This window comes from Etheostoma spectabile, chromosome 1, assembly GCF_008692095.1.
Source record: "Etheostoma spectabile isolate EspeVRDwgs_2016 chromosome 1, UIUC_Espe_1.0, whole genome shotgun sequence".
In the NCBI taxonomy this organism is placed as follows: domain Eukaryota; kingdom Metazoa; phylum Chordata; class Actinopteri; order Perciformes; family Percidae; genus Etheostoma; species Etheostoma spectabile.
The window spans coordinates 1,193,294-1,209,341 of record NC_045733.1 but is presented as its reverse complement, the minus strand read 5'-3'; the positions used below and the strand labels follow the sequence as shown (position 1 = coordinate 1,209,341).

Here is a 16,048-nt window from a genome sequence, read left to right as displayed (position 1 = left end):
TCTCCCCTCTTTTAGGGCTTAGGGATGTTTGGGGGGGGGAAGGGAAAGCTAGTTTTACTCAGAATTCATAATACTCATTCAATTCAAAGTGGTCTTCAGACTTCATTACACAAGGGCCAGACTGAAAAAACTATCCCCGGATACAGATGATCTCTGCATCAGTTGCTCTCAATCTCCAGCAGACCACACACACACTTTTTTCTCCTGCCCTAAGCTATACTCTTTTTGGACATCCTATTTCGACACCTTTCCTGTAGTCCTTATTATCCATATGTCCCCATGCCCCTTGATTGGTATCAATTTGGTGTGTCTCCTTGTAGAAAGATTTAATAGCTACCAAGCTGATGTTATTGCATTTGCCGCACTGATAGCCAAGCGTCAAATACTGCAACAGTGGAAGGGCCCAAAGCCGCCTAGCACAAATTCCTGGTTAGAAGATGTAATGTCATTCTTACACCTAGAAAAAATCAAACATCAGAAGATCCCTGAAGAAATTTCATAAAACCTGGGACCCGATCCTTTCTTATGCAAACCATCTATCCTGAGCCAATAGTAGTCACCCCCCCCCCCATTTTCCTTTTTTTATTTTTTATTTTATAATTTATTTTAATTAAATTTATTTTATTTTATTTATTTATTTACTTTTTTTTTCCTTCTTGAGGGAGATGGGTGGGTAGGTTAGACAAATGGAAGATACATGTTCAGTATCTGGTTAAAGGGTGGTGAAGGGTGGGAATTGGTAGGAATGTACGTGTTTTTGTTCGGTTTTAAAAAGCAAGAAAAATGTCAAACATGCTACCCTTTGTTATTCCCAATACAGCCTGTAATAATTAATGAGGTTTGAGCAATAAACATACTTTGGGAAAAAAAGGTGCCCTGCCACACAAAATCGCTCTTACTTGCATTTTTTGAAATCTGTTAGCTACCTTCTCTGTCAGCTCTAAGAAATAAGCAGATAAATCAGGCAAATTACAAAAGCTGGTCAGTCTTACGTCATGTTGCCTGAGCTCAATACTATTCGTGAGCTTGCCCAGTTGTGCTGGGTAAAGGATGCTGATAGCCAGGCTCTAATTGGCAAGCTGTTAGCTAATTAGAGTCACGCAACTTAGCTCATTGAATGTTAATGAGAGATGGCACAATTCAAGCTGAGTCTTCCTGCAAGCTTTCTATACCACACTAGAATGGCTTGAAACAAGGTAACAAAGGCATGTTTTCCACAACAAATGTTACAGAGTCCATGGTAAACCTTTTGACATTACCACAAAGTGATGAAAAACATGTGACAGGGCACCTTTAATCAATCAGACTTTTCATACTTTTCAAAAGTTTTATTAAGAGCAGTACCATACTATTCTGCATGCAAAACTAGGTCACTTGAAGCTGAATTCACCAGATTTCACTCATTGTTGCAAACTAATTTTACTGACCAAATAGCTCACTAATAGCACAACGATCACTAGTCAAGAAAGAAATTAACAACATTCTGAAACAGAAATCTGAATTTCTAATTCACAGAACGAGACAGCGCTATTACTGTCAGGGTGCTAGACCTAGTCATCTACTTGGCATGAGATTAAGAGCCAGTGACCATTTTGCAGATATTCCCACTATTAAATCGTCAGATGGTAGTATTAGAACTGACCCTGTTGAAAGAAATAAATCCTTTCAGACATTTTTTTTCTCCAATTTGTATGAATCAGAGGTTACTTTGGATAAAACCCACTGTTACAGCTGGTTGAATCAGGTTGACTTGCCTCAATTATTAGCAGAGGAATCAGCTAACTTAGACAAATTGATCACTTTAGAAGAAATACGTTGGCAGTATGGAATATGCAAAAGGAATATCACCAGGCTTTGATGTGATCCCCACTGAATTGTGTGCAACCTTTTGGGCACAACTGGGCCCATTCCTTCCGGTTGATTAACTTTTCTATTGAGAAGGGCGAATGTTCAAGGGGTGTTAACACAGCCTTGATCACCTTTTGAAAAAAGATTAGGATCCTATAGAGTGCTCTAGCTATCGACCTCTGAGCCTGCTTAACTTTAATTTAAAAATGTTTGCAAAGCTCTTAGCCCGTGGTTTGGAGTCCCATATGTCAAAATTATATTGGGAGAATGTGAGTCCAGGATGCTCCCCGTTACATGTGGTGTCCCGCAGGGGTCGGTTCTTGGTCCAATCTTATTCATTCTGTACATGCTACCACTTGGTTCTGTCATCAGCAGACATGGACTATCCTTCCATTGTTATGCTGATGACTTGCAACTTTATATCAAGACTGCCTCAAGCCCCTCCATAGCCATGTCACGACTCATCACGTGTCTTGAGGAGATAAAGGCATGGATGAAAAGCAACTTCCTCCAGCTGAACCCTTGTAAAACTGAGGCACTACTTGTTGGCACCCCTCATCAGTTTCGCTCCTCTCCCATTTCTCAGATCATCTTTGACAATCAGCTCATCATTTCCTCCTCCTCAGTCATAAACCTAGGGGTTCGGTTTGACCCCCAGCTGACCTTCAATGATCACATTAAACACATTTGTAAAACCTCCTTCCACCATCTTCAAAACATCACCAAACCCCGCCCCCTTCTAACTCTTCCAGATGCAGAGAAACTTGTTCATGCCTTTATTTCCACAAGGTTGGACTACTGTAACGGACTCTTCGCTGGGATGTCTGGCAGAAATATCCAGAAGCTTCAATACATTCAGAATAGCGCTGCCAGAGTCCTAATGAGAGTCCGAAAATATGATCACATAACTCCCATTCTATACTCATTGCACTGGCTCCCTGTTTCATTCCGGATCGACTACAAAATCCTCATGCTTACACAAAAATGTATCACTGGACATGCACCATCATATCTACAAGAACTCATCACCTTGAAACCCTCCCCCCGCACCCTCAGATCAACAGGACAATTGCTCCTTCAGGTCCCCACCACAAGGCTTTGTACTATGGGTGACCGAGCTTTTTGTTCAGCTGCACCACGGCTCTGGAACCAGCTCCCGAGTGACCTGAGAGCAGTACAGAACCTGGACACTTTCAAAGCTGAACTGAAGACTTTTTTATTCAGAAAGGCATTTTTGTGCTGATTGTTTTTATTATTATTACTCTCCTGTGTAGCACTTTGAGATTCCTTGGAATGAAAAGTGCGTTATAAATAAAATATATTATTATTATTATTATTATTAAAATTAGAGAACTCTGACCAAGCAGGATTCATAAAAACGAGACTAGTGGCAGATAATGTAAGATGCCCTTGTCCACATTGTTGATGCGGCCCCAGTGTCACTTCTTTCTCTTCGAGCGCCAGGAAAGACTTTAGACACTTGGCTCAGCATTGCTGAATCCTTGAAATCCATGCTGTAGGCTTGTGCTATAGCCTTCTTGCTTCTGTGCACATGTTTGGTCCCCTGTGTCTTATCCTTGTCAGTGCCTCTTGTTTATTTGCATGTTTGTCTGTGTCTGTTTCTGTGTGTCTTGTTTGTGAATTCCAGATATTGTTCTTATTGTTGTGTTTTTGTTGTGTCTCCCTCCTTCCCGTATTTCCTCTCTTTGTTTTGGTGTGGAAACATTTGATCAAAGGAAGGAGTATGGAAAAGGTGCACTGTGACTTCTTAGGTGTGTGAAGTGTACTTTTTTGTAAATTCTCATCTAGACCAATGTTTTGCACTTTTGCTTATTTGTTTAAATTAAACATTTGAAAAATGAATAACTAATAAGTACATAAACTGTAAATTGTTAAAACATCAAATACATATATATATATATATATATATATATATATATGGATATACTATATATATAGTTATAAAGATAACTAGATAAAAAAATATTAAAATCAATTGTAAAACAAGCTACAAATAAAATAGACCACATGTACATATAACTTTAATAAAAGGCAAGGCTGAAAAGATATGTTTTAAGTTTGCCTTTAAAATTATCAATACTCTCTGCAACTCTCAGTTCCTCAGGCAGGCTGTTCCTCCACTTTCCTCCACACCGTTGCAAATAAGTTACAGATAACAGCTCAAGAAGGTCACTGATGTAGCTATTTGATTAGCTACAGAAAGCTCCTGTAGTATGTTGTGGTGGAGTTGAATGTCTTTTAAATCAGCTTATTATTTCCAAGAGCCAACCGACAAACAAGTATCTCCTTGACACACACACACACACACACACACACACACACACACACACACACACACACACACACACACACACACACACACACACACACACACACACACACACTCTGTGTTGTTTAACGTGCTTCTAGAGACCATTAACTAGAGAGTAACAAGCAATAGAAAGTGACTTGTATGAGATAAATGTTATGAGACTGATTCAAACCTGCAGCAATCAAAAGTAATTCATTCATTCAAAGTAAATGGTGTGCATCTTAGTTTGTTGTGCTGACATTATTCAACAACCATATCACTTCGCCAAACATCACTCGGGATTGTTCCCTTGATGTGATAAGATAAGAGCTAAGCCTTGACCCAGCAGATGACGTGGATCCTTTTGGCTCACCTCAGTTTAACATGGAAGGCGGACTTTAAACTGTAGCACACTAAAGAGCCTTATTCCATTCTACTCTACTAAATAAATGACAAAATAAATATAGCTCAATAAAAAGAGCTAAAGAATACTACTCAATGGCCAGTCTGTGCCACCTCTCAGACTGAAAGAGAATGTCATGGTAAAAGTTTGACATTTGGGGAAATACTCTCATTCACTTTCTGGCAGAGAGTTTGATGAGAAGATTAATGTCACTTTCATGTCTACTCAATAAATATATAGGCTACAGCCAGTAGCCAGTTAAAGAATTCTGGTTCTTAGAAACATCACACACACACACACACACACACACACACACACACACACACACACACACACACCACACACACACACTCACACACAAAACCCTTCCTGAGTGCTGCATCACACTTAATAAGATCAATACAAAGTTTCTGTGAGGGCTTTTAAGGTAACCTTAGCTTTCCTTTTTTATAGGAAGTGTGTGTGTGTGTGTGTGTGTGTGTGTGTGTGTGTGTGCGTGCGTGTGTGTGTGCGTGTGTCACGGTTGAGTGGAGATCCTCCTAATTCTGGACCATGGTGGATTTGATGCCTGATTCACGGTTCACCCTGCTGCTGCATGCTCTGCCGTGTAAGAGACCACAGAGTGGAGAGGTCCATTAATTATTCAACAAAGACAGACTTCCCTTTTCTCTGGTCCTCACTCTCCCTCTTTCTCTCTCTTTCTCTCGCCCCTCGGGGCTCTGCCTGTTTCTAACTGAATGAATCTTCCTCATACTTCCACAAACAGCCTCCGTCTCTGGGCTTCCTACTCCACACGCCTCTCTGCTAACCCTGCCGTCCCAAACCACTTAAAGCAAGTGGCAACGTGCTTCTAGATCTAAATCTGAGGCCCAAGTAATCTTTGGCTTTTAAGGTTTTTTTTCTACACTAGTAACAAGACATCAAGTTAGCTTTTCGTGATCATGTCAGATTACGGCTATGCCGAGTGCTGATCCTGTTCCAGACACTTATCTTAGATGTGGGCATCGCTAAGTAATATGTCAAACCTGGAAAAGTCAATAGAGCAGTGTTTTACAGGAATTTAGAAGATGATATTTTGACCACACAGTGGCTCAGTGGTTAGCGGTTACTACTGCCTCACAGCAAGAAGTTACATTACTTTACTGACTGAGGCCTTTCTATAAAGTCAGACTCGTTCCAGGTGAGGGTTGGCCTCCGCCAGGGCTGCGCTTTGTCACCAATCCTGTTTGTAATATATATGGACAGGATGTCGAGGCGTAGTCGGGGCGGGGAGGGGTTGCAGTTCGGTGGGCTCAAGATCTCATCGCTGCTTTTTACAGATGATGTGGTCCTGATGGCGTCATCGGTCTGTGACCTTCAGCAATCACTGGATCAGTTCGCAGCCGAGTGTGAAGCGGCTGGGATGAGGATCAGCACCTCTAAATCTGAGGCCATGGTTCTCAGCAGGAAACCGATGGAGTGCTTTCTCCGGGTAAGGAGTGAGTCCTTACCTCAAGTGAAGGAGTTTAAGTACCTTTGGGTCTTGTTCGCGAGTGAGGGGACCATGGAGCGTGAGATTGGTCGGAGAATCGGAGCAGTTGGTGCGGTGTTACATTCTGTTTATCGCACCGTTGTGACGAAAAGAGAGCTGAGCCAGAAGGCAAAGCTCTCGATCTACCGGGCAATTTTCGTTCCTACCCTCACCTATGGTCATGAAGGCTGGGCCATGACCAAAAGAACGAGATCCAGGGTACAAGCGGCCAAAATGGGTTTCCTCAGGAGGGTGGCTGGCGTCTCCCTTAGAGATAGGGTGAGAAGCTCAGTCATCTGAGAGGAGCTCGGAGTAGAGCCGCTGCTCCTTCGGGTTGAAAGGAGCCAGTTGAGGTGGTTCGGGCATCTGGTAAGGATGCCTCCTGGGCGCCTCCCTAGGGAGGTTTTCCAGGCACGTCCAGCTGGGAGGAGGCCTCGGGGAAGACCCAGGACTAGATGGAGAGATTATATCTCCAACCTGGCCTGGGAACGCCTCGGGATCCCCCAGTCGGAGCTGGTTGATGTGGCTCGGGAAAGGGAAGTTTGGGGTCCCCTTCTGGAGCTGCTGCCCCCGCGACCCGATACCGGATAAGCGGATGAAGATGGATGGATGGATGGATGGCCTTTCTATAAGGAGTTTATTTGTAGTCCCCTGAGTTTATGTGGGTTTACTTTGGGTGCTACAGTTTATTAAATACCCAAAACAACTGTGTTCAGACATTTAGTAGAAACAGCACTTATGGTGACGGCACCAGCCAGAAGTTTATGTGGGCCTTTCTCTAGAAAGCCGTTAAGAGGAAAGGGCACTAAGTGCAGGAGCTTTTTACTGGGATTATCAAGAGACCTGACTGAGGTTATTCAAGAGTTTTCTAATGTGCTTGTGCATGGTATTATGGCACTTTGAGGGAAAAACATCTTAATGTCTGTCCCCTTTTGACCATTATCTCACACAAATAGTAGTGAGTGCCAGCAGGCTCCATGTCCCGCCTAAACCATTGATTCCATATGATGAAAATGCATGAGAGACAGACGCCGGCCTCCATTAAAAGATACATTAGAGGGCATTTTTTTATTGCTAATCCCAGGTGCTGTAGGAACCCTTCTAATCTGGATTATAGCATTTGTAGATCCTTTTATAGTATAATCTATAAACCGTCCTATACCAAGCTATTTTCATCTCCTTTGGTTTCATCTTCATCTTAACCTCTTGAACGTCGGGTTATTTTTCCTCATCTTTCATTTTAATTCCAGGCTTAAGGTATTGACACGGCACGGCCAGGATCCAGTATACTTTTTTTAAGAAAAACACATTTTGACACAATTTGCATCCGCATGGTTGAAGGTTATTGGCCACATCTGCTCTGTGAGCGGGGTCTCACATGTAAACAAAAACACACTTTGTCCCAAAGCAAACACCCCTTTAAAATGTGACACTAATCAAGCGTTTGGGCTCATGCTATGAACACAAACACATCTGGCCAACATGGTCAGTGGAAAAGATGGATTTCTGCAAGACTCGACATGTCAAAAGGCACAAATCTTGCCATGTCACCCAACAGTGTGGACTGTTACCATGGCCTTAATTTGACATTTAGATGTGTATGTATGTGTTCTTTAATCATCTATTAGATTCAGCACAAAAGGTGTAAGAGTACAAGCAGAATGTTGCACTCTAAAATAATGCAAACATTATATATATATATATATATATATATATATATATATATATATATATACAAATATACTGTATATATACACATATTTGCCCATTGGTATAGTTTTGGCATGAATACATGATTAATATTGTCTTTGTCTTTGCTTACTTTGGGTTTAATAAAACAAACTTAAAAAAATGATGTAAAAAAAATTGGAAACTCTTTTTACGAGTCAGGGTAATGCAATCATCTGTGTAAAACAGCAGTAACATCTGGAGCTCCTCTCTATCTTGTTACTCCTCTCTGGGGTACAGAGAGCCACTGCACAGGAAATCCCATTGAGTTTTCATAATGTGTTAATTCTGAGAGCATTCCGACCACAGCGTATCTGACTCATCCTAACACTTCAATCTACCAGTCCAATTTATCAGAACCCTTATTATAGGAACACAGACAGACAGACAGACAGACAGACAGACAGACCGACAGACACCATGGCCAATTTTGAAGTGTAATCTACAATGCAGTCAACAGTTCCACGTAAACCTTAACACCATAACAAGAAGAGATTGAAAAGATATAAATTATTGGGTTTGTAGTTGTCAACAGGCCTATGGCTATGTTTGTCAGATGGACTTTGACTGTGTTTCTGCATTTGTTAATTCAGGATTGAAAAAACTTGATGTTATTTTGTGTGCTGAGAGACTCTGTATGTATGACAATGTACCTTCCTTGTAAAGAAAAGAAAAAAAAGGGTTGTAATGAGGAAGTACATCAGATTACAAAACATTCAAAGATCATCAGGTCATCTTTTATTATTATTTTTAAAGTTGGATAGATCCATGAAATTCAAATCATATTTTGAAATCCATCAGCAGTAATCTGACAGCTAAACTGTACAGGTTAATTTTAAATGCAACATGAGAAACATGACTGCGCTAGCAGAAATTGAATACCTTGAGGAAAAATGACTGAAGGGTGCTTTCCAAGAGGTTAGAGCCATGGAAACATGTTTAAAGGAAAGAAGATCCATTTGCCAAGATCTTAACAAGCCATCTGACTCAGCCAAGATATTTGTTATTAGTCAGACATCACAGGCTTAGCTACCAGCAGATCAAATATAGCCTATCTCATGGCACAGTTTACACTACAAATAGAGGAGAGGCACATATAGCAAGACTGAATTGGTCTTGTCATGAAATAGGGGGTTAGAGATGTTAGTGCATCTGCAATAATGCATCAAATTTGGTGGATTTGCATTACCTTTAAACAAGTGAGTGAAAGTAGCGTGAGCGAAAATTAATCTAACTAGGAATAGATCAAATAAATACACAATAAAGAAAACAATAAGTCTCTCCCGCAGTTCCTCATGCCATTAGCCTTAAACTGCAATCAATGGATCATTCGGCCCCATCCCCCTCAATAATGCAAAAAGAGCAAACCAGGCAAACACCGCACAGCCTTATCTGCATCTCACCTCTCAACACAACAGGAGCCAAGTAGGTATACAACATATCATCCAACACTGTGTGCATCAACTGGCATCCTTCCGTCAGAAACTGTGTGCAGACAGGTATATGTCTGAAGCGGAATAGAATATGTGGGTTGTTATTCATAGCCTACATCTCACACAGGTTATTATCCATTATCTACTACACTACTATACATGTAATACCTTCAGGTAGCCTATAGGGTGATTCAAGTTATCAACCTGGAAAAATGTGAACACATTTGCACTTACAGACTGTTTTTAAATGAAAAAATAAACATAGAAAATGCTAAATATCATATCAGTCACCAACAATTGCGTAACTTGTCTCCAGAAATGAAGCAGACAACGCATCCTGATGACAAATTGCAGATAGGTCAGAGCGTTGTGACTTCACATCTTTGCTTATAGACATCACAGTAATGCCCACATCAGGGACAAAGCAGCCAATGGCAGGACGCATTTAAACCAGACGCCTGTGTGACCAAACCAATGAGAACGCATCTGCTTTGTTTCCCTGCTTGCATGGCTCTGTTCAGTGCGCACATGTGACCTCAGAAGGCGCTTACTGGCATTTAAACATCATCGACAGGGTGCTGAAGCGGACAACTCCCCATACAGACAAAACAAACCCTAAACACAATGGCTCGGTTTGCTGCCCGTTATGGACGCTTTGAAGCCTTTTTCCTTCTTTAACTCTCAGTGAATATCTCCATTTCCCCAGCCGCGCATCATCTTTGAAAATTAAAGGACTTTATTTTTAAGCAGCTGACGAGAACGGCGCCGTGTCCACTCTACAAACGGCGGTTTAAAGCGGATGCTGTGACACCTGTAGCTGAATCTGGATCTCAATCTCCTGAAACGAGAGGTTGGATTGTTTCACATCCGTTCTGCATCCGCCCTGCAGGAGAGGTGCTCCGGCGCTGTCTGATCTCGAGTGGGGAAGCGCGAAGGTATAGCCTAAAGCCATTTACAGACGCATTAATATCTAAGCCGCTCTCTGTGCCTGCTTAGACAGGAAGGAGCATGGATAGAGAGGCATTTGCTCTGACTAGTGCGTTGAAGGGATTTGCAGAGCTGGGGGTGTGCTCCTGTTCAAACTAAGCTAAGGACAGTGGATGAAGCACAGTCACTAACAGCTCGCCATTTCTCTTCGAGCCTTCTTTGGTTTATTATTTCAGATTTTTTGGCGATAAAATATAGGCCCTATATATTTTTTTAATCAGCCATGGGGAAAGATGAGTGCAAAACAATGCTGGATGCTTTGAACAAAGTGACCGCTTGCTACAGGCATTTGGTCATCGCCCTGGGAAGCACCTCGGACTCGCAGAACCTGCGGGAGGAGCTGAAGAGGACCCGCAAAAAGGCCCAGGAGCTGGCCGTGGCCAACAGGACTAAACTGACCTCTCTGCTCAAAGACAAGAGCATCAGCAAAGAGGACCGGGCCGAGTACGAGCGCCTATGGGTGCTGTTCTCGAGCAGCATGGAGCTCCTGGAGGTGGACATGAAAAGGTCTCTGGAGATAGGGCAGGATTTCCCCCTCAAGGTGCCGACGAGACACCTGATCCAGACGGGGATGACCGGCAGCACCACCGCGGTGGCGGCCCGGGCCATGAGCGTGCAGAACATGAAGTACGAGGCGGACAGCAACATCGACACGGCGGACCTCCGGGACCTGCAGGCCGAGATCTCCCAGGTGACCCAGATGATGGAGGAGATGGAGATGAAGGTGCAGGTGGCGCCGTGGGCCGTCGAGGCGAAGCAGGAAGCAGGCGCGGAGCTCAAGTCCAACATGAGTGTGGGGAATTCCTCCGTGGGTGTGATCTCCATCTGCGAAGAGGAGCCCAAAGAAGAAGAAGGAGGAGGCAGCAGGGATACTGGCTTCGCGTCGACCTGCGCTGTGGTTATATTCTTAGTCATCGTTACGGTGGCTGTGGTTCTAGGATATTTGGTGATCAACATGTCCTGAACTGTCTATAACCAAAAGCCCACCCTGATGGACACCCCGCGCGGCTGCCCAGGGGCGTGTCACTGTGGTTACAAGAGCCAGCAGCTCCACAACAGAGAGAAACGTTTTTTGTTTGAGGAGCTGAAAACATTGGGGACATGTGAAGTTATTCATCTTTCTCGGATTTGTGAATGTAGCCTATTCGGTGGAGTTAAAGAGTTGCACTAGATAGCATACAATGTAGAACTATAGAATGGACGTCGAGCACAATTTGAGGTTAAGTAAACTGTATTTTTAAAGGGGTCAAGGGGTCGTGTAGCCTGTTTTTGGGAAGAGGGAAAAAAAATCATGAAATTACGTGACAGTGTCTGGCCATCAGGATGATAGGCCAACCAACAACACATAATCCAAGTGGATTAGTGGAAAAGCTCATGCGTAAACGTAGCCTACTGTTAAGTATTCCCCTTGATGTTCTGCTGATTGATGCTTTAAATTTATGAATTCAATCCAGAAAAGTCTGACGTGTTCAAACGTGCATGGTGGCATCTGAGGAGTTGGGTCAAGTTTATGGGAACTAATAGAGCCATTGTTCCAGTTGGATGTGATCAAATCCGCACAGTTCCACGCGCACAGTTTTAACACACCATACGATCTGTATATCGTAGTAGGCTTGCATCGTACAGATAGTAATTGCATCAGATCACAACGTTCTCCATGAGAGCCTTGGGGACCTGAGAAACATCCACAGTCTTTTAATAATGCACCCATTCACTGTAAGCCTGTTTACGTTCCCTTTCAGGGTTTTCTTGCAGTGTTGAATGTATACATTGCAACATGTGAATAGAGGGTTTGTACATACAGACTGCTGTGTCAGATAATGTACATACATAAGTATATATATTTATTATAATAAAAGTTTTAAACACACATTTGAGAAACGTGCAGTTTTAAGAAATGTAGCTCCTAGGTGCTCACAGGCAAGACTAGAGCAGTCTTTGCATGCGTGCATGAGTTGAATGTCATATAATATGGAACATTTGTAATGACTGCAAAGCTTGACACGCATACATCAGATATACAGATTTATTTTAAGCAGAGGATTAGAATAGACGTAACCACACTGGTTTTAAGATAGTGTTCTATTTCAAATGGAAAGAAGACTAAAACAGATTCTTTAACTCCCTAATGGTTTTAGATATAAGAGTCTTTGAAAGTTCAAGGTGAACTGAGAGTGGATAGCTGCCAGAACCAAAGCCTTTATTTTTGACTGTAAGTTAAAGGGGGTGGGGGTCAGAAATCTTAATCACATGGTGTCAAAAAGAAAATACTGGGTTGATAGCTGAGAAAAACCCAAGCAGAGAGAGTTTAATTACACAACCTGAGTCTAACTGCATTTTCTATTTAGCTATGATTTTATCTAATAAGAAACAATAGGAAATTATATAATGCTCTTTTATGGGAGATCGTGTTTCCCTTATTTTATTAGAATTTTAGACAGGTTTAATTAAAAAGATGCAATCATTCTGGGCAGACACATTTTTTTTTTTACTTCTTTTCTCTAAAATCTAAATAATTACAATATTGAGTCAAAAATAATTGTGTATGTTCAAAGTTTAACACTTTATTTCGTCCTCCTTATTTTAAACAAATCTCTCTGCAAAAATAGTTTTAAGTGAATTTTTCAAAAATGGAATTAAGATGATTAATCCACAATTAGCACAAAGCAAAAACTATAACACCTCCAAGTTTATGGTGAATTATATAGTTTATGGCACATTATTGTAAGGAAATGTACAGAAAACCCACAGAGTGCATCACTATTTACAAGGCAGGGGCTGAATTAAGAAGAAGAGGATATATTGTATCCAAATCTTTTCAGGTAAAAATAGAACAATAAGATTAAAATATTTAGGCAGTACATCAAAAGGATGTAAAGTGCTACTAACAACTACTATTAAAGACATGGGTTAGTCCACAGTATCTACCCATTCTGCGTCTCTCCTTAAAAATTCACAAAGATCCTCTGACATCAGCTTGCTTGTCACTTACCAGTGGTGCTTCAGGCAGAAAAACAGAGTCACTTCAGAATAAATATATCAATGTCTATTCATCATGCATAGTACAGGTGATGGACAACGTCAGTAATTCATATTCATAAACATTCTTCAATGTGAATTCTAATGAAAAGTCTGTTATAATTGCTTGCAGTTCAACGGTTGAACACTGAGCTCCGAAATTACTTTAATGATCTCCTCCCCCATTCCTGAGGAGTTTCTCTGAAAATTGTACAAGGTAAATAGACCCCTGGCATTTAAAGACCACTCAGCCTTAGCCGCCGGAGTTAGAAGTACGTAATATCTCAAAAGATCAAATTTAATTAAAGCTACCCTCCTCTTCAGAGGCCTGACTCCTTGTGGGAGTAATGAAACAAAATTAAATTTTTCTTACATTAAAAAAACCTGGCAAGTGTAAAATATTCAAGTTGCAGATTAAGAAAGCAATCATTTGAGACATTGAATGTTCATTCAGCAGACTACTTGAAAAGCATTTTCCTGTTTTATCTCTTATTGCAGTCTTGTCTTTGCTTAGAACCTCGAGGTTAGAAACATTAATGGAATATATAAATGCTGAAATGCAACACACCTCAACTTCTTAGAACACCGATACCACAGTGGGGAGAGCATTTGTGGCCGACTTTGATGCATGAAAATCAGTGGGTTGCTGCTCACGCCCAACTCACACAAGGCTTTCTGACATCTTGTTGATCCTTGTTGTCATCTGACAGAGGCACTAAGCTCTGCTAACAGGGTGTCATGAACATCTCTGAAACTCACGACAGACTCACATTGTCATCCGGAGTCCTAAAAATATAAAGGTGATTAATTAAACATGGGGGAAAAAGGGAGGGGATTCAAATAGTAGAGAAGAGAAGAGAAAGCATCCCAAAACACCGCACTTTCAAAATTCGTCCCTCATGTTTCAAGTAAAAGTCTACTTTTATGCAACTTTTCATGCATGCTGAACTGACTTTGCAATCTTTGTTACGCAAGCTGCTTCTGAAAATAGCCACAGCATCAAAGTTTTAGAGTTCCACGCTTCATTAGATATAAAATGGCTCTTTCCAGGTGAATAAATCGACTTTTTCTACAGTCGTTTGGAGGCATTTTATTTAAACTTATGCATGACAGAGCCATTTACTTGCTTGTACTCCGTTGCTTGGAAACAAATACACACATATATATACTCACATACATACAGTATATATATATATATATATACACACACACACACACATATACATACAGTATATATATACATACATATATATATACACATGTATGCATACACATGCATATACATATACATACAGACAGACACACACAAACATATATACACATGTATGCATATACATGAATATACATACACACAGACACATATATATATATATATATATATATATATATATACACAGTACATATAAACAGTACATATATACATTCATATAGATATATATACATATATGCATACATATGCATATACATATATATACAGACACACACACACATAAACACATATATATACATACATACATATATTTATATATACATTGTATGTATATATTATGTAAATCATAAGCCGACTGGTTCACAGACCGAGAGGCAAGCTACACACTTGGCAGACAGACCCCTGCATCATCACCTCATCTGGATGAAGATGGTTGGTTACCAAGGCGGTGGGTTGCCATAGAAACCCTCAACGGACTCTCCACCGCAAACAACACAGAAGGTTGAGTAGTGTTATTTCAACTCGCCCCCTTTTTTGCCACCACCATCCTACGCACACACAGCACTCTAGCAGGAGATGTAGTGTGAGGACAGAGCTCAACATGGGACCAAACCTCAGCACCCCACTGCCACGCTGACAGATGAAATGTGCCAAAACACTTTTTTTTTAATTGAATCCGATTGAGCCGTGCTGACCTGTTCTAGTGTCTCATCATTCTAGAAGAAAATGTTCCAATCAGGTCAGAGTGACTTAAAGGAATTGTTTGGATATTTTGAAGTAGGGTTGTATGAAGTACTTCAGTCAGTGTATTACTTACAGATGGCAGTCTGCACGGCCCCAGTTTGGAGAAGCAGGTGGGAATACCGACAGGGAAGCTAAGCAATGTACTGCTGTTAAAGAGGGCAGCAGATAAACGTATTTTTTAGACACCTAAAAAAAAAGCAATGTCACTCGTGTTTTAGGTTAGAACCTTTGTTATCACATACAGCAAACATCTCCTCACTATCCGTGAGCTGCCTGTCCCCAGAACACACTGTAAAAAAAAAAACACGGTCTCTGTTGACAGCCCAGGGTCTATATAAGGCAACAAAATCAAACTGTGCCCACCTGCACCACGAAGCATACACAAACAGTGTTCTAGCGTTCCAGCAAATAACCGACAAGAAGGATTTGAGGATGGGGGTTAGGGGTTAGTGCACGGAAGCACAGAAGGGAAGGGACGGGATGAGGAGGGAGGGGCAGGCTAGTCCTGTTTTATTTGAAAATACTTCTAACGTCAACGAGAAGTAACGTACCCTACATCGCTTAGAGCATCTTTAAACACTATATATAGATCTTTCTGTCTCTTCCTCTTTCACAGCCCCCTGGTCTGTCCCTGGCCAAAAAGATGAAGAATTTAGGCCATACTGTTACACAGATACTCCAAATAAACTGCCTGTTAGAGCAGGCACTGCAATAGTAGATGTGGAAATTTGTCACACATTAGACTTATTCTGTTTTATTCAGCTCACTCACTTTGTGCTCACATGTGCATCACACACTATCATAAGCATAAATCACCTAAAGGCAGTGTGAGACAGCATCAGTTAAACAAATCAAA

The 16,048-nt window shown here is 41.3% G+C and overlaps 1 protein-coding gene across 1 annotated transcript; it reads left to right on the top strand.

Annotated features, from left to right (window-relative positions):
- Positions 1-9,719: 9,719 nt before the first annotated feature.
- Positions 9,720-14,312, top strand: LOC116689379 (regulator of G-protein signaling 9-binding protein). The gene has a single exon (XM_032515914.1). It carries the CDS (start codon positions 10,444-10,446, stop codon positions 11,182-11,184), a length of 741 nt encoding a protein of 246 aa, XP_032371805.1. The 5' UTR covers positions 9,720-10,443; the 3' UTR covers positions 11,185-14,312.
- Positions 14,313-16,048: the final 1,736 nt, after the last annotated feature.

Excerpts from the sequence above, each read along its gene's own strand:
- LOC116689379 (XM_032515914.1), top strand. The coding sequence starts at position 10,444 with ATGGGGAAAGATGAGTGCAAAACAATGCTGGATGCTTTGAACAAAGTG.